Source organism: Pipistrellus hanaki, assembly GCF_964339955.1.
Source record: "Pipistrellus hanaki genome assembly, chromosome: 9".
Taxonomy (NCBI): Eukaryota; Metazoa; Chordata; class Mammalia; order Chiroptera; family Vespertilionidae; genus Pipistrellus; species Pipistrellus hanaki.
The window spans coordinates 26,225,082-26,243,594 of record NC_140511.1 but is presented as its reverse complement, the minus strand read 5'-3'; the positions used below and the strand labels follow the sequence as shown (position 1 = coordinate 26,243,594).

At 44.2% G+C, this 18,513-nt stretch overlaps 1 protein-coding gene across 1 annotated transcript in view; it reads left to right on the top strand.

Moving 5' to 3' along the window:
- The window catches only part of ENDOD1 (endonuclease domain containing 1), a 36,604-nt gene extending 19,576 nt beyond the window's left edge, over nucleotides 1–17,028 (top strand). Inside the window, exon 2 of the mRNA XM_084895401.1 lies at nucleotides 12,775–17,028. Within this exon, the coding sequence (XP_084751527.1) occupies nucleotides 12,775–13,977 (1,203 nt within the window). The 3' untranslated portion in view covers nucleotides 13,978–17,028. The remainder of the gene's footprint in view (nucleotides 1–12,774) is intronic.
- The last annotated feature ends 1,485 nt before the right edge of the window (nucleotides 17,029–18,513 follow it).

The window sequence follows — 18,513 nt, the reverse complement described above, 5'->3', positions numbered from 1 at the left end:
CCCTCAGCTGTCTGGCAGCAAGCAATCATTTATGCATCCTTTTCAGGTTTGGGGGAATGCCCTCAGCCATTTCCAAATGATTCAGCCCTGCTGACATGCTGGAATTGGCTTCTGGCACTGTCCTCCCCACCCAGTCATCCCAGCCCTCTGTAAAGCCTCCTCTGCTCCTGTGTGTTCTGGAACATTCTGTGACCCTCCACCCATGCTCAGGGCTGCCCCACTCCCTGGCTCCCTGTGCAGGCCCCTGACTGGCCTTGGAGGTCTTAGCGGGGACCCTCACTGAGTTCCTACTCTTCTGGGCTTGTGGGGGGTCACATGGAAACACTTGTGCAGGCTTGGTGCTGGGAAGGGAGTTAAGGGGACTCGCCCACACCTGCCATGCCTCTGATCTGGTTCACAGAAAGCTTGTGCCTTAGTGGGACTGTCCCTGGAGGAGTTGAGAGGGGAGAGGGAGGCCGTCAGAAGTGGAGCAGAGGAGAGAGTTCGGGGTGGGCAGGAGATGGCTGACAGGTGCTGCAGCCCCATGCTTGTGTCCCACAGGTCATTGTCACCTCCAACAAGCAGCTCCTTCTCCCTCCTCAGTGACAATTCGCTGGGCCACTGTGGTCCCTGAGGTTTGCATGGATTTCACAGCTCAGATACTCACAGGGACTGGGCTCTGCTCAGTGGTTCACTGCTTCTCTAGGCGGTCCCTTCTCATCGTCCCCTCCGGAAGCTCCCTGGTACAGAGACCAAGTAGCCCCATCCTCCCAATGTCCCCTCTGCCTGGGGCTGTCCCTTCTAGTGCGTCGGGGCTAGAAGACAGTCTTCGCTTATCCCTGTAATTCCTGCTTCTCAGCTAAGGTCCTGTTCGTCGCCTGCCTTTACCGATAAAGACTTCTCTGACAAGAGGTCAGTTTCTGCAGCCTCCTCTCACCACACACAGTCATTTCCACCCCGTCTTCCTTCCAGAGCTCCCAGTGGAAATGGCCCTTTGAGGTCTCACTGAGGGTTTTTTAATCATGGAAGGCCTTGGTCTTTGTCTGCATCTTCCCTTTTCTCTTGAGGCAGGTGCCACACTGGTGATCCTCCCTGAGCCAAAGCTTGCGCTCTCTCTCTCTCTCTCTCTCTCTCTCTCTCTCTCTCTCTCTCTCTCTCTCTCTCTCTCTATATATATATATATATATATATATATATATTGATTTCAGAGAGGAATGGAGAGGGAGCCATAGAAACATCAAAGATGAAAGAGACTTATCGATTAGCTGCCTCCTGCATGCCCCCTCACCCATCCCCCGGGATCGACCCCTCAATCTGGGCATGTGCCCTGACCAGGAATTGAACTGTGACCTCTTGGTTCGTAGGCCAACACTCAAACACTGAGCCATGCCGGCTGGGCTCATTCTCTCCTCTTTTTTGATGTGACCCCAGATTATTGATTCTCCCACAGCTCCGCCTGGTCTTCCAGCTTCTCTCCTCCTCCTCCTCCCGTCCTCCAGAGTGGCTCCCGGCCTCTTTCATCCAGGACAGGGGCTGCTGATGGCTCATGTGAGGAGCTTTGAAGTCTAAGAAGCTGAGCATAAGCCGTGGCTCTGACACTCGTTTATCAGATGACCTTGCACATGTCACTTGTCTGAGTTTTCATTTTCCTGTGTGTAAGGTGAGAACAATGCATACCTGGTAGGGTTAGGTGGGACTCAGCAATGATGTTGTAGTCATTTGCAAACCTGCTCTGTCAGGTTTTTGCTGTATCTGAGTACACGTTTATCGCTGTTTATTTGAAATTGGCCTTTCTACTGTTTTTAAATCAGCTTCCTGGGAAACCAATTTAGTCTTGTCCTAAATAATCATATCCACAAAATCATGTATATGAAATGCTGGTCATATTTTCCTAGAGCCCATTAAACATAAATTGATAGCAATTAAAATAAAAACGCTCATCTGTACTGTATATCCTTCCAATAATTCTGGGTACCACAGGGCTACCTGCACTGCAGTGCGCATCTCTTATGTAAGTCTCCCCCACCGTGCCTGACCACAGAAAGTCTGAGAGCAAGCTGACTCTTTGTTGTTAATATGCCTCTTTGGCTAACTGCTCATCTGTAGTTCCAACCTCGTTTCTGCTCCCAAGCTCCAGTTCTGGATCTCGGGCCGCTATAAGATATTTCTGCCTGTCAGTTTAGTCTCATTGAAAGGTTGGTCTGTTTACATTTCCTCCCTTGCCCCTCATTTTCCAATGACCTCAGTTCTGGCCCTTGACATCATCTTTTAGTTTCCCCGGACCTTCCCAAATCAGCGCTCACATCTTGCGCTTCTTCCTTCCGGAATCTTGCACGTGTCCTTCCTTTTCCATCCCCTCGCCTGCCTTTGTGGTCCAGGCTTCCTGCCCAGATCAGCCGGGTGAATGCCCCCTGGAAGGACACATCCCCAGTGATACCGAAGGACACACCCCTATGGTCCTTAGAAACCGTCAGGGAGTTTCCGCTCTGAACAGCAGAGCGGAGTGCGTTATAGCTGCTGAAGTCAGACTACGTGGGTTTGTGACCTCACCAGCCCTCACTAACAGTGTCACACGGGGCACCCTGCTCGGTGTCTGAGCCTTCGTTTTTCCTTCTGTAAAGGAAAGTAGTAGAGACCCTGTTAGGATTAAAGAAGATACTTTATGTAAAGCACTTAGTGAGTCCTCACTAAGTGGTAGTTATAATTAGTCTACGATTAGTCCTCTGCATATCAGGTCATCTTTAAGCCGGCCCCCTACTATCCTTTCCAGGAAAATCTTGCTCTTTCCTTACTCAGTCCTGTCTTCACAGGCTGCTTGTCTCTGCCTCAAGCCTTTGTAGAGAAGTATTGTTAAGCCTTACTGACCTCCCATTTCTCTAAATTTATCGAAGCCTTGCACATCCTCCTAATCCCATCTCAGCTTCTGTAAGAATTCTTCCTCGGCTGCACTCATGCTGCCCTTCCTTCCTCTAAAATTTGATGGTTCTTTTTTCTTTATACCATTTAACATAAACTGCATTACACTGTTCTTTTTCCCGCGATTTCCAGTATGACTCTGTATCTATATCTTGTTTTCCTAAATAGTTGGTGAGTTTCTTGATGTGAAGGCCTATTTGAAGGCCTGCAAAGCATGTAAGACAGTAGCTGTGGGGCTGGATCTCTTCAGTTCATGCCCTGATACTATTACTCACGAACTGTGTGACCTTAGCAAGTTAATTAATCTTGATGTGACTCAGTTTCTTTATCTGTCAACAGGTGAGAAGAATAGTACCTAGTTGTGTGAGTTTAAATGAGTCAATACATACCACAGCCACTTAACTGATTTAGTGCATGTAAAATTCTCAGGTCCTAGCAGGTTTGGCTCACTGGATAGAGCATTGCCTGTAGACTGAATAATTTGTTTCCAGGCTCAGTCCCCAGCCCTCATCGGGTATGTGCAGGAGGCAATTAATCGATGTGTCTCTCTTACATCGATGTTTGTTTCTCCCCCTCCTTTCCACTCTCTAAAAAGTTTTGGAAAAATATCCTCTGGTGAGGACTAACAACAACAACAACAAAAATAAAGTTCTCAGAATGCCTCGCATAAAGTATTCAATAAATGTTATTGTTATTAATATTATTACTAGAGGCCCAGTGCATAAAATTCATGCAAGGGGCTTGGTCCTCGAAGCCCCGATTTCATTCAGACTGTCATCCAGAAGGTCATCCAGATGGTCGTTCTGCTCTTTGGTCTAATTAGCATATTAGCTCTTCATTATATAAGACTAGAGGCCCAGTGCACAAAATTCGTGCACAGGAGTGTGTGTCCCTCAGCCCAGTCTGCACCCTCTCCAATCTGTGACCCTTCAAGGGATGTCCGACTGCCCGTTTAGGCCCAATCCTGTTAAGATCGGGCCTAAGCAGGCAGTCGGACATCCCTCTCACAATCCAGGACTGCTGGCTCCTAACTGGCTCTCCTGTCTGCCTTCCTGATTGCCCCTAACTGCTTCTGCCTGCCAGCCTAATCACTCCCTAAACCACTCCTCCCATGCCAGCCTGATTGATGCCTAACTGTTCCCTGGCCAGCCTGTTTTCCCCTAACTGCCCTCTCTTGCAGTCTGGTCCCCCCAACTGCTCTCCCCTGCAGGCCTGGGTCCTCCCAACTGCCCTAAACCTTCAGGCTCGGTCACCCCCAACTTCCCTTCTCTGCTGGCCTGGTCATCCCTAACTGTCCTCCCTTGCAGGCTTGATCACCCCCAACTGCCCTCTCTTGCAGGTCATGTCCCTCCCAACTGCCCTCCCCTGCTGGCCATTTTTTGGTGGCCCTTTGTGTCCACATGGGGGCAGCCATCTTTTACCACATGGGAACAGCTATCTTGTGTGTTGGAGTGATTGTCAATTTGCATATTGCTCTTTTAGTAGATAGGATTATTTTTACTAATCCTGATGCTTCCTCCCATAGCACTAGTCACAAAATTTTATGTTTATAAATATTATAAATTATAATAGAGTAATAAATATTATTGATGGGTGAATATTTCCCCTCCAGCACTCTTTTTCAATTTTCTACCAGTCTGTCTGTCTTTCTTTCTTTCTTTCTTTCTTTCTTTCTTTCTTTCTTTCTTTCTTTCTTTCTTTCATTTTAAACACCCATACTAGCAGGAAATTTGAAAGTATTCTTTTATTTAAACCCAAAGCAAAAAAGAAGTCTCATGGGTTGAAATAACTTTTAATGTCAAATGGAAGGGAATTGACCAAGTCGTTGAGAGAAACTATTTTTTCTTGGTACTAAATTTGAAAGGAATTTATTATAAGATTATTTATGGGGCAGGATGCTGGTGGAGGCGGGAGCTCATTCTTCTAAAACTTACTTAACATGTTGTGATTAGGAAGAAAAAGTTTCCATGAAACACAGGAACAGTATCAAATTACCCTGGCAGCCCAGGGGGACTAGGTCAGCAGGGAGGAGGATTACACAGTGAGATCTTTGTACCTGCCCCTACTTCAGAGACTCTGCTGGGAAACCGAAGAGTAAGATTGGTGGTGCACACAGAAGGGCCAGTGTAGCCCAGAAACTGAAGTCTGAAATTACCTCTTACATCATAGGTGCATTTTTGTCTTTAGGAAGTGGTGCTGTCAGTAATTTACTGTAATTGCAATAACCAGATCATTAAACTATGTCTGCAGAGAGCATGGAAAATACACCTGCCCTTTACATGACACTGTAGCAAATAATATTTTAGATTTTGAAAAACATATACTTGTGTCACCTTTCATACAATTTCCTATACATCTATTAGGTATTTTGTTACACACACACTTTGTCATTCCTTCAGACAGTGAGAGCCTACCCAGATGCACTTGGTTGTGGAGTAAATAAGCATGGTGGTGACAGGAAGCTGGTATAGTGAACTTTTTTTTTTTTTTTTTTTTTTAGATTTTCAGATGATTCTTTAACAAATGGTAATAAAACATCTTGGGATCTGAAGAAAGTCTCATCATAGGTTAAAAACTGGTTTTAAGATAAGAAGTAGGAACCATAAGAGGCATTTCTCTCAGTGGAGGTCAGTTAACAGATCATTATTAGGCCCTGGGAATTAATATGTTTACAAATGATATTGTGAAGTGACTTTGTACTATAATATCTAACTTTTAAAAGATCTTCACCCAAGAATATGCTTTTTTTATTTTAATTTTTAAAAATTGATTTCAGAGAGGAAGGGCAAGGGAGAAAGAGATAGAAACATCAATGATGAGAGAGAATCATTGATCGGCTGCCTCCAGCATGCCCCACACTGGGTTATGGAGCTCACAACCTGGGCATGTGTCCTGACCAGGAATCGAACTGTGAATTTACGATATGTATGTCCAAATTATTGACAGATAAGAAAGAATTTTACAAGAGAAAATAATCAAGAAAAATTTGAAATAGAACTAAATAGAAATGTTAGAAAAGAAAAACAGAGTCATTAAGATGCAAAAAGAAAAACACCTCAACAAACAAGTAGACTAGATATAGCTGAAGAGAGAATTAGTGAATTAGAAGATATATCAGAGGAACTCACCTAGAATAAAATATAGAGAGTTAATGAGATATAAAATATGAGAAAGGATGTAAGTTGCAAAGATTTGAGGTGTATCTAGTTAGATCCTCAAAGGAGAGAATAAAGGGTTTATGGAAGGTCAATATGTCATCTTATAAGACACCCTTTGTTATTTTTGTCAGAGATTAATACTGGACGAGGTAAACCTTGGGACATTTATCTATTTCTTATTTCTTGTTTTAATTTTTTTTTTTTAGTATTATTCACACTCATTTATCTACATTAGTGTGTCAAACTAAAGTTATGACTAGACAAGCCACACCTAGAATGCCTGACACTTCCCTGGAGTTCTTCTCCAGCACCCAGTCACAGCTGATTGGGCAGGGGTGAGCATTTAACTCAAGGATGGCTATTCTAGAGGCTTGTCTTGACACGGCCTGATAGGAAACATTGAGCTGAATCACTCAGATTCTGTCTCTTGAGCCTTTGAAGTAGGAACTAAGTAACAGAAGTAGCTAAGATTGAAGGTGAATGATATAGTCAGTGGCTAGGGAGGCTGTGATGATCCATGTGCAAACTAAAGTGATGGTTGAACAGAGACCAGTAGGGGCCACGGTGTAGGAAAAAAAGCTATACAGAAAGAAGTAGATGAAGAAGCCAGGAGGGAGAGATAGAAAAAGTCCAATAGGTCAAATGTGGCTGAATGATGGCAATCATTAAAACGCCGAATTAGTCTCAGCTACAGACGCTTGCTGCCACAATTCCCTAGAGCTGTCTGGAACCCATTTCTGGTTCCAGCATGGCCAACCTATGCCACAACTCTGGATCTTTGGGAGCCTGTTGGTTCAACTTCTCTTGGTTTCTTGGTAATTTTTATCCTTCCAGTGAACAATCCGTATAGGAGGCAACACGAACAAGTCTTTGTTCATTGGAAACATAAAGTCTTAAGGAACATTGTCCAGATTCAGTTAAGCCATACAATTTACCCAGGTGACAGTGACTATAGCCCAAGCATATCAAACTCAAAGGCTAACACGGGCTAAATAAACAAGGTTTAAGCTTATGTGGGCGTCAAAAAAGTTTCAATTTTCATAGAGACCTAGGTTTATTTTGATAGAGACATGGTGAATACAAGGGGCTGAAATAAATGAGTCATCGTTAACATAAAACAATAAAACATTTTAATAAAAATTAATATTTTTTCTTGAATGTTAACTTACCAGACACTGATAACTGCACAAATTAATAAGAGTAACACAAATAAACCTATTTTTCCTTATTCTCTGAAAACGAAATATTTCCTGTTGTGCACACCAAAACAAGTCAGTACAAGACTGATGATGTGGCAGACGGCTGCTAAAATATTCGCTGTTAGTATTAGTGGAGAGAAATGGTGCGACTGAGTGTAAGGCGCATAAGGGAAATGAATGCAACATGGTTATAATAACCAGTCACTAGTGAACGTTGTAGTGCGTTATTAATAATTATGTCTAACAGGATATTATAAAAATTAAGTCACGAAATTTTTATTAAGATGTTTCTTACATACCATTATTTTGGCTGGGTCACAAAAATATTGGTTGTGGGTCGTATGCCGTCTGCGGGCCATGGGTTTGACATGCTTGCTATACAGAGTCCCTTTCCTAACTGTTGAACTTCTTTCTGTGCAGTGGGAGCAAAGGAGATTATGGTGAGGGGACTGATTTTATAGTTTTTCTCCAAGAAGGTTTGCTATGCTTGCTGTTTCTCGGCTACCCCTACTGGTGTAGAGTGGGGGTGGGGTTGGGCGGGGGAGTGGCCAAATGAGGAGCTGATAGGAATATGGAGGGCCAGACCAATGACCAGTTTCTAAGGGTAATAGGAGTCTGGAAACTGCTCTGGCCAGCTGCCCTCTGCCTGTGCTGCCACACTAGACTGTGGGCAAAGGCAACAAGGTGGCATGAAAGCCAGCCTGGAGATGTGCCCTCTTACCTTCCCCTTGCCATTCTCTCTTCAGTCTAGGACTGCAGCACTGGGGGCTCAGATATCAGCTTCTTTCCCTGCAACCTTGAGGAGCTTCAGTTATTCCATGGCACAGAGAGAAAAGTAGATTGCAAACAGTGCGGCACTTTTTCCTACTCGGTGACAGAGAAAACTGTGATAACAATGTCCATGAAGATGGGGAAAGTATGACTTAGTAATAAAGGACATAAGCTTTAGGTATAAAATTACTGATCTCAATTCAAATCCTGTTCCTGCTAATTATTGGGTGACTTTGTGAAACGTTACATCATCTTTCTGTGTTTTCATTTCCCCATCCATAAAATAAGGTAAAAATACCATCCAGTCAGGCCCATGTGGCTCACTGTTTGAGCATCAACCCATGAACTAGGAGGTCACAGTTCAATTTCTGCTCACGACACATGCTGGGATTTTGGGCTCAGTCCTCGGAAGGCAGTGTGCAGGAGGCAGCCAATCAATGATTCTCTCTCATCATTGATGTTTATATCTCTCTCCCCCTCTCTTTTCCTCTCTAAAATCAATCCTATATTATAAAAGCCCAACATGTTAAGAGTCTGGTCGGCCACTCAACCAATTAAAGTGTGATATGCTACTGCCGCTCAACTGCTTGCTATGATGTGCACTGACCACCAGGGGGGAAGATGCTCTAACTGTTAGATTAGCTTGCTGCTATGGTCTGGCCTATAGGGATGGGACGGACACATCCTGGAGACCTCTCATGGTCCCTCCCTGGCTGGCCAACCTCCCACGTTCCTCCCCAGCCTCGATCATGCACCAGTGGAGTCCCTTCACCTGGCCTGTGCCCTCTCGCAATCCCGGCTGAGGGATCCCACTCCCACCCCCCATCTCTGTCCATGAGTGCATGAATTTTGTGCACTGGGCCTCTAGTAAAAATATATTTTTAAAAATGCCTTCCATATAGTGCTATGTTGAAAACAATTATTTAGTAGTCTAAACCATATAAGTCCCTGACCCTCACACCCCATCACCATATAGGTATAGTATATAGGCCTTCTATCTTGATTTCAAACATTATATTGTATCTTGTCACCAAGCCATAGAACCGAATTTGGAGATCATAAGAATATAGTGACCACAGATATGGGGTTCTGCAAAAGCAAGGAAAGGGGGAGGAAAGATGTGCTCTCTTCTGCATGCGTATCCACAGCATCTAGTTACTCCTTGGCCTTAGGCGACCCAGGGCAGGGAGGTGCACAGAGCCCATTGTATCATTAATTAGGCCCTGGCCTTCTCAGCAACCTTGGTGCCATCCTGGCCCATTTCCTTTGTCCCTATGAAGTTAGAGTAGAAAAGGCTTAACCTGGTTGCCAGGTGCACAACCATAGCAGAAATTTGAAGCCCCATGAACCCAAGTGGCCTGAGAGAATGCAGAAGCAACCAGCTAAATCTTCTTTGACCTTGTTCTAAAGCTATAAGGCCATGTTCTAAAGTCATTTGGAATAAGTCAAAATCCACAGTCTTTTTCTGCCTAAAAGTGGATATTGTGTTATCTTTCTCCCTTCCTCCCTTCCTCCCTTCCTCCCTCCCTCCTTAACTTCCCCTATCTTTTATTCCTCCCCTTTTCTCTCTCTCTCTCTTGTTCCCTCTCCTTTCTCATCCAAGAGCCTCTCTTCTCTGCTCCTGTTCCAGGCCTGCCATCCACCCCTGTAGGCACTGTTTCATCCCTGAATGGCTCCTGGACTGACAACACATCTGCACACTGCCTCTGCTCTGTCACAGGAGCAATTAAAAAAACAGCTCCAGTCTTTCCCTTGAGAGAATCAAGAAGTTGTAGGCTAAATGCAGACAGAATGCCTAGTAACCATGGCAACACATGCATCTGGAAATCCCTGACCTTACACCCAAGACTCCACAATCTTGGCTCTGCCATAACTTGATCTCATGATTTAGGAATGAGGCTGATATGTCCAAGTGGTACATCTTTCAGCCCTAGGAGAGCAGCAGCAGAAGCTGTGCAAATGAATGAGTTGTTTATCTCTGTCCGCCGGGGGTCTGGTAGGAGTGGAGAGCATTGCTGATTCTAGGACTGGGTGAAGACTGAGGCTGTGGAGTAATCTACTAGGTGTCAGTGAATATTGCTGCTTTTACATTAATTTGCCCTTGCCATTGCCCTTGCTAACCCTACACATACTCCCATGAATATGCCCACATTTGCCATTGTAGAATTGAAGAAATGCATGTTTGGTTTTCCTCCTGACAAGAGGTACAACACAATTTACATAGCCTTGATTCCCTTGGGATAGTGATGGGTTTAGTAGCACTAACTCTAGGAAATCAGTTATTAAGAATTTACTTATTTTAAAAATACATATATGTTCATTGATTTTGGGGAGGAAGGGAGAGGGAGAGAGAGAGAGAAACATCAGTGATGAGAAAGAATCTTCAACTGCCTTCTGCATGCCCCCACCCAGGATCAAGCCTGAAACCCCGAGCATGTGCTCTGACTAGGAATAGAACTGTGACTTCCTGGTTCATAGGTCGACAGTCAACCACAGAGCCACAACAGCTGGTCAAGAATTTACTTATTTAAATTCATTTCTTGTTTGCTTCCTTTCAAAAGTAACACATCTATACTAATAAAAGGGTAATATGCTGATTAGACCAGTCGACCGGACATCTTCCAGACATCTGACTTCCTTCTTGACAGTTAGGGGGTGACTAGGCCAGCAAGGGGACAGCTGGGGGGACCAGGCCAGCAGGGAAGCAGTTAGGGGGGGACCAGGCCAGCAGAGGAAGAATCAGAGGGGAACTAGGCCAGCAGGAGGCAGTTAGGAGGTGACCAGGCCAACAGGGGTAGTTAAGGGAGGACCATGTCAACAGGGGAGCAGTTAAGGGGGGACCAGGCTGGCAGGGGGGCAATTAGGGGGTGACCAGGCTGGCAGGGGAACAGTCAGGCAGGCAAATTGGTTAGGGGTGATCAGGCAGGCAAGCAGGCGAGAGGTTAGGAGCCAGCAGTCCCAGATTGCAAGACAGATGTCTGACTGTTAGTTTAGACCCCATCCCTGCAGGCTGTTAGACACCCCCCTAGGGGTCCCAGATTGAAGAGGGTGCAGGTTGGGCTGAGGGACTCCACCTCCCATGCACAAATCTTGTGCACTGGGCCTCTAGTACTATAAATAATTTATGGATTGATGTCAGTAGGAGAGGTATAGGGAGAAAGACAAGAAAACAACCATTGTGGACATTTTCTTGTGTTTTCTTCCAGTATTTCTCGCCTATTTTTAGACTTAAAATTTTGTATTTATTAAACTTTGTATTCTTTTTCTTTCAATATTATAGCATATATTTCCCCATCATTACAAATTCATCATAATTACAGATGCTTTTGAATGGCTTTGAGATATTTCTCTGATATAACATTGTTTACTTAACCTTTTTTGTTTTTTGAAAATGTGGGTGGTTCAACTTCCTGTTATACCTGTCTGCCATGATGACTATCTCAGAGCATAGAGAAGAATTAGTATCTTGAGATTCTAATGTGTTTCAGTCCTTGTTTGGGTCCTATGGGGAATATACAGGGTCCCTGACATCAAGGAATTGACAATTCGGTTTGAGAGATAAAAATGGAGTCATGGGTCAATCCTGAGCTCTTTCCTTTGCCATTGCAGATTGGTAAAGTGAAAGCATACATTATACCGCTGATTTTAAAAAGAAAAACAAAACCAAGATTACACACACACACACACACACACACACACACACACACACACAAACCACACACACACACACTGTGGGGCAAGAGTAGGATTATTGGTACATATCTAGATTGACCTAGACTGAAACGTAATTGTTAACAGTAAATGTCATGGGGAGATTAAATTGAAACAGCAGTTGTTCAAATTGTAATTTTAGGTTAGCCTAAATATCTAATAACTGATGATAAGCTATATATTTTTGTTCATTTGATTTAGATGCTGAAATTAAAGTTGATTTTTTTTCATATATCCCAAACTATGTAAACATTCATTAAGGAGGTGTTCATTACATTGCAGACAACATTGGTGGCTGATTATCTGAAGTGCAGTTCTGATTTTTATGGGCTGATTAAAATCTACTTTCCCCTTGCTTTTATTTTCACAATCAAGTTGAATCTCATGGAAAAATATTCCAGAAAAGAGCTATGAAATTCATCAAACCACAGCAGATTAAAAAAGCATATCATGATGGGGTATGTGTGTGTGAGCGTGTGTGTGTGTGTGTGTGTGAGAGAGAGAGAGAGAGAGAGAGAGAGAGAGAGAGAGAGTATTATTGCAGAGTAGGAGTGGAGGATACACAGAGAGTAATGAATATAGGAAACCATCTTTTAAAGGTGATCAGGATTGGGGGATGTTAGAGTGAATGAAGGGTACATGCACCAGAAGCCAAGCCCTCCCAAACCCAAATGTAGAAAGTGTAGTTGCTATGATGCACACTGATCACCTGGGGGTAGACAATCAATGCAGGAGCTGCCCCCTTGTGGTCAGTGTGCTCCCACAGCCAACCTTCCACGGTCCACTTCTTCCTCTCCCCCACCCCCCCAGCTGGCCCTGATCAACCTGATTGGGACTGGGCCAGACCCTTATCAGCCCTGATCACTGGCCAGGCCAAGGGACTCCACCTGTGCACACGAATTTGTGCACCGTGCCTCTAGTGATGTTATAAATATCCAAATGGCCCTTGGCAGAAAAAAAGTTCCCCACCCCTGTGTTAGGTTCTTGGCAGAATGATTCAAGGCCACTGATGCATCTGAACACACCCTCTCTTCTTTCAGATCGATGATCCCAACAGCAACCTTGAGGAGGTGATTAATGAGGTTGACGCCATCACCACTGTGGACAGCCTGGGAAGCAAGCAAGCCTTGACTACAGATTACCTGGATTCTGATTATCAGAGAGGACAGCTGTACCCGTTCTCCCTCAGCAATGACTTGCACATGGCCACATTCACTCTCACAAATGCAGTTCCGATGACCCAGACCTTCCAGGAACGGTGGTACATGAATCTGAACAGCCTCATGGACCAGGCCCTGACCCCACAGTGTGGAGGTGGGAACGACCTATACATCATCACAGGCGCCGTGCCCTCAGACGTCAAAGTCAAAGACAAGGTGACCATCCCTAAGTTTGTTTGGCTGGCAGCCTGCTGTGCTGTCCCCGGAGGAGGCTGGGCCATGGGCTTTGTCAAGCACACCACGGGCGGTGATGTCATTGAAGATGTGATGGTGAAAGAACTGGAGAAACTGCTTCCATCGAACCCTCAGTTGTTCCAGAACAACTGTGGCGAAACAGAACAGGACACGGAGAAAATGAAAAAAATCCTGGAAATGGTGAACCAAGTCCAGGATGAAGAGCGGATGGTGCAATCTAAAGAAACCACCAGTGCCGTCCCCAGCACAAGGAGCAAGAGGTCTGCTCTGCAGCCTCCAGAGGCCCCCGAGGAAAGGAGTAGCCTTCTGGGGAATCTCGTAGGCTTCATCGCCACCCCGTTCATCAAGCTTTCCCAACTAATTTGCTGCCTTGTGGTGGGCATCCTGAAGAACACTGTTTACGTCCTGTGGTATGCCGCCAAGCAGGTGATTAATGGCATCGAAAGTTGCCTTTACCACCTGGGTTCAGCCACTATCTCCTACTTCTTGGCCATTGGGGAAGAGTTGGCAAGCATTCCCTGGAAGGTACTCAAAGTCATACTCAAAATCATCAGGGCCATTCTCCGGATCCTCTGTTGTCTGCTGAAGGTTGTTTGCCGCATTCTGGGCATCCCTGTCCGAGTCCTCGTGGATGTGGCCTCTTTCCCTGTGTACACCATGGGCGCCATTCCCATCGTGTGCAAGGACATCGCAGTGGGCCTCGGTGGCGCCATCTCTCTGCTCTTTGACACTGCTTTTGGTACCATGGGTGGCCTATTTCAGGTTGTCTTTAGCGTTTTCAAGCGGATTGGCTATAAGGTTACTTTTGAAAATTCTGGGGAGTTATAGAATTCAAAAAACTAATAGTGGCCAGTCACAGTAAATTTGATTTTTTTTTTTAATAGAAAAGGCTGGAATACTTTGTACAATGAGTCTTTGTTCACTATCCACTATCATTAATTTTGGCCTTTCATAGAGATGAATGTATGTTTTTGCAAAGGAAGATGGTGCAATTTAGACTTGACCCTAGAGAAATGGTCACGGTAGGACTATGTATAGGTCATCTGATATGAAATGAGCAAACTTCTAAACCATGACCTTTAGTTATTTACTCTGATACAGATGACCAGCTGAGACATTCTGGTGTTCATTAAAATTCTACAGGAGGGGAAAATGAAAAAGAGGACAACTTTCAACCAAAGGGTTTCTGAGACGATGAGAAAGAAATCTTGTTCCTCCTATTCCTCTCTGAGACTCAAGGCAAAACTGGCATAAATATTCTTGGCCAATGTGTCTTTCACTTCTCTTTCTCCTCAACTCAGCCGACCTTGGTGAGGTGCAGACATGCTTCCCTGGTGAAATAGCTTCCTTAGGGTAGAGAGTCTGTTATATCCCTTAGCTTTCTGTGGCTTCCAAGGGCCTTTCAGATGTTTTTTCCTCCAGAGTTGAATTTTGCTGAATTTTTCTTTTATGTAATGATAAACATTTTTGCCAAAAGCGGCATAACAAATTTTGAATGCAAGGGCAAAGATGATTTGCCCCTTGAACACTGTAGGACAGTCTTCTTGGGTAGAAAGAAGAGGGCACATCGGTCAGAACTCAGCTCTGAGTAAGTGCTGTAGGTCCCAGGACATTCCTAGCCAAGCTTGGACTAATTTGAAATATATTCAATATCTGGTTGACAGGATGGAGCTCAAAGACCTACATGTTAAGCTAAGATGAAAATTCAAATTCTGCAACATACCAGATCAGTCTTTCTTATGCATCAAGCAAATACCCAATACAGTAAAACCCATTGACTTCTATCCTTAAATGATTGTTTTGGTATAAATGTATAGAAAAGAGCCACTGAACAAAATCTATTCTAGCCGTCTGGAAAGTTTACATATGTATAAACCTAATTAAGAATTATCTCGTAGACAATTATTTTTATAGTGTGTTTGAGGCTAGAAAACATTACTCTCCTATTAATGTAAATTGATTTGAGCGCTAATCTCCAGTGTTTTGATCAAACACTTGTCATTTTAAATATTGCACTGAAAATGGTAAGAAGAGGAAGCAGAATTCCCCAAACTTTGCTCTGCCTTCCACAGCTCAGAATGAATGGCCCGGATTTTTATAAGTGTTCTAAAGAATTGTTGTGAGGTAAAAAAAAAAAAAAAAAAAAAAAAAAGTCAAGTGTAATGTATTGGTCTTGGGGGCGCAGGCCACCATTCATCTGAAAGTCAGATACAAAAACCTGGGGTCCAGAAAGACAACAAGGAGAAAAGGATGGGTCAACTATTTGTATCAGATTGGTGGATGAAAAACATGAGTGTAGTGAGTTACATTTTGCAGAAAAATCATTGAATTGGACCTAAAGTAGAAGAGCAGCCAGCAAGCTGGCATCCTGATCAATCTGTGATGCCAAGGTTGAGGAGTATGACCTCAGTCTGGTCCATGATAGGGAGCTAGGAGCTCCACTTAAGAATCTTAAGCAGTACTTCACCAACACGTCTGTTTGTGAGCATTGGCACCCATGATTGTGCTGCTCTTCATCTCAGCAGTGTGAAGGCACAGGGAAGGGTGTGGATATTGATGGGTCAAGAATTCTGCAGGGTGAAAGAAAGAGAATGTTAGACGTGACCAGATAGTCTGGCTAAACCTTCATTTGACAAGGAGCCTGAGGCACAGGGAGGTAACAGGCTTGACTTCCGTTTCATGGCTGCCTGATGGCATATCGGGAACCATGATCTTTTGCACACGTCCCTTCACTGCTAGGATGTCAGCTATGTGTGTGTGTGGTACTCTTCAGCTGCCTCCCTGGACTATGGCAGAGTTTTCTCCATCATTCATCAAACAGACTAACCAGTTGGACATGCCTGTGTGGTGACACTATTGGCCATCCATACGCAGCATCATGCTTACTGCCTCCCACAGGTTCTGTGTTGGTGGATGAGAAACATGAGTGTAGTGAGTTACATTACATATACATATATATGTACATATCTGCAAACTGAAAGGCCCACGGGGGGCATCCATGGCAACTGGAGCCCCTTGGCCCCATGCAAGGAGCAGGGCATCCAAACTGCTTCTTGAGAGCCATTTGGAAGTGTCTTTTGTTTCATGGCTTCTTTAATGTCTTATTTATTGATTCTTGCATGGGCTTTGTTTTTTGTTTTTTTTTTAATTTGTGAAGGAATAACAAAGCAAAAATATTCTTAAGTTTGGGTGGCTGAGACTTTGCACTGGACCACGAGCGATGACTGTGCCTCTGGCTCACGGGCACAGGGACCCAGCACGTGGCTGGACTGCTGGTCTGCATCCAACCAGCTACTTCGGGTTTTGAAGTGGGAGTTTGGGTTGATACACCCCCACCTCTGGCTTGGAGATTTTTCCGTGGCTCTGTTGTGTTCTCAGGCCCTTGGGGAAGTCAGCCACCTGTTCGTTCTGAGGGAGCTGATTTTCTAGCGTGTGGACTAGCCACACTTGTAGACACTCCGTTTCCACTGTGCCTTTTGAATGTTGGCTTCTCACTCGGCATTAACACTTCCACCTAGATGCAGGCTAGGGAGTTTGGAGGAGGATTTAGAGTGAAGCACTGATCATTCATCCAATTATCCATTGATCCAATATATATTATTTAGAACATCAAGGTTGCAGAGATCAACACTACATGGATCACATCTTTGAGGAGATAAAAAATCGAGTAGGGAGGCCACCGGGTACAGCTGCATGGTAAGTGCTACAGCAAAGGTACTGGCAGCCGCTCCCTGGAGCGCGGGAGGAAAGACCATAGAACCGTGGAAATCCGTGACGCCTTTAGAGAGGGTGTGACAAATGACATCAATTTGACATTTTCAAGCTATGTGCAATGCTGTGTACCTTGCAATGCTCAATAAAGTAATTGTTGACAACTCATTAGCTATTTTGTGAAATGTCTGAAGGGGGAGAATTCTAATGGTTGAAATGAGGTTTGGGGGTTATCTGCAACTTTTTTTTTTTTTTTTTTTTTTTTTTTCATTTCTTGATCCACTCAAGCAGTTTCAACTTACATTTGGCTTTGCATACCCCACCCTCAACCCCCTCTTTTCAATTCTACAGCGAGAAACAGAGAGAAGGTTAGTTAGATCAGTGAAATAGGCTTAGAACTGCTTTTCAGTGTTGTTTTTCTGAAAGCTATTTGGGATATGGAGTGTTTGTGATTCGTCCTTCATAAATAAGCAGTGCTTCACTGATCTGAATCACAAGGGACATGATAGAAACACTCAATTATTTGTTTATTCATTAGGAAACTCGCACAGCGTCAGAAATAACAGTCTCTGCAGGGGGCACTGTCCTCTCTGTGGCCTTTGGTAGGCCCCGCTCTGGGTGGAGGTGGCAGAAGTTCTTGGCTGCCTTTCCAGTGATGGGGCAGGGACTTCTGTCCTGTTCGGTATTTCCCCCAAGCTCCCCACACAACAGGCAGCTTTTAGAGTTACATGATGAGCAATACAGTGTGGGCTCCTTGACCGTCACAATGGGTTCTCAGATTTCACATGATCTCTTTTTGTACCCTGTTTCCCCGAAAATAAGACAGTGTCTTATATTAATTTTTGCTCCCAAAGATGCGCTAGATCTTATTTTCAGGGGATGTCTTATTTTTCCATGCGCTAGGTCTTATTTTCGGAAGATGTCTTATTTTCGGGGAAACACGGGTAGATATTTCCCCCCCAGATAATGGCTTGATTTCTAACAATTATGTCCAAACCAATGACAGTTGATCCTTGAACAACACAGGTTTGAACTGTGGGGGTCCATTTATTTCAATATGATCCACAGTCAGGAATCCGAGGATGAGGAGGACTACTTCGTTTTATACAGCGGACTTGAACTTCTGCAGATTTTAGTATTTGCAGGGAATTCTGGAATCAATCTCCTATGGATACCAAGAGACAACTTAAGTTTTGGGGGAGTCAAAAGTTACATATAGATTTTCAAGTGCTTGGGGGGGTAGGGTGTCAGTGCCTTTAACCCCCACATTATTCAAGAGTCAACTGTATTTTTAAGCTTAAATTTCAACAGAGTGCTCATGGCCACTTGTCATTGTTTTTTGTGTTGAGTCCACAGTGAGATGCTCTCAGGAGGTGGGTTAAGGTTTCTCCTAGAGGTAATATCGCTAAATGCTCAAGACCCAGGCTCTGGAGCCTGAAGCACTTAGGTTCGAATCCTGGCTTTCCCTGCTATTAACTTTGGCAAGTTACCACCCAAAGCCTTGACTTCTTCCTCTGTAAAATGGGACTAAAGATGGGCACCTACTTCAGAAGGCTGTTATATGAATTCAATGAGTTAGTGAAGATAAAGCATTTAGTGCCATGCTTGTCACATGGTAAGTGCTCAGTGAATGTTATTATTGTTGCTGTAGCT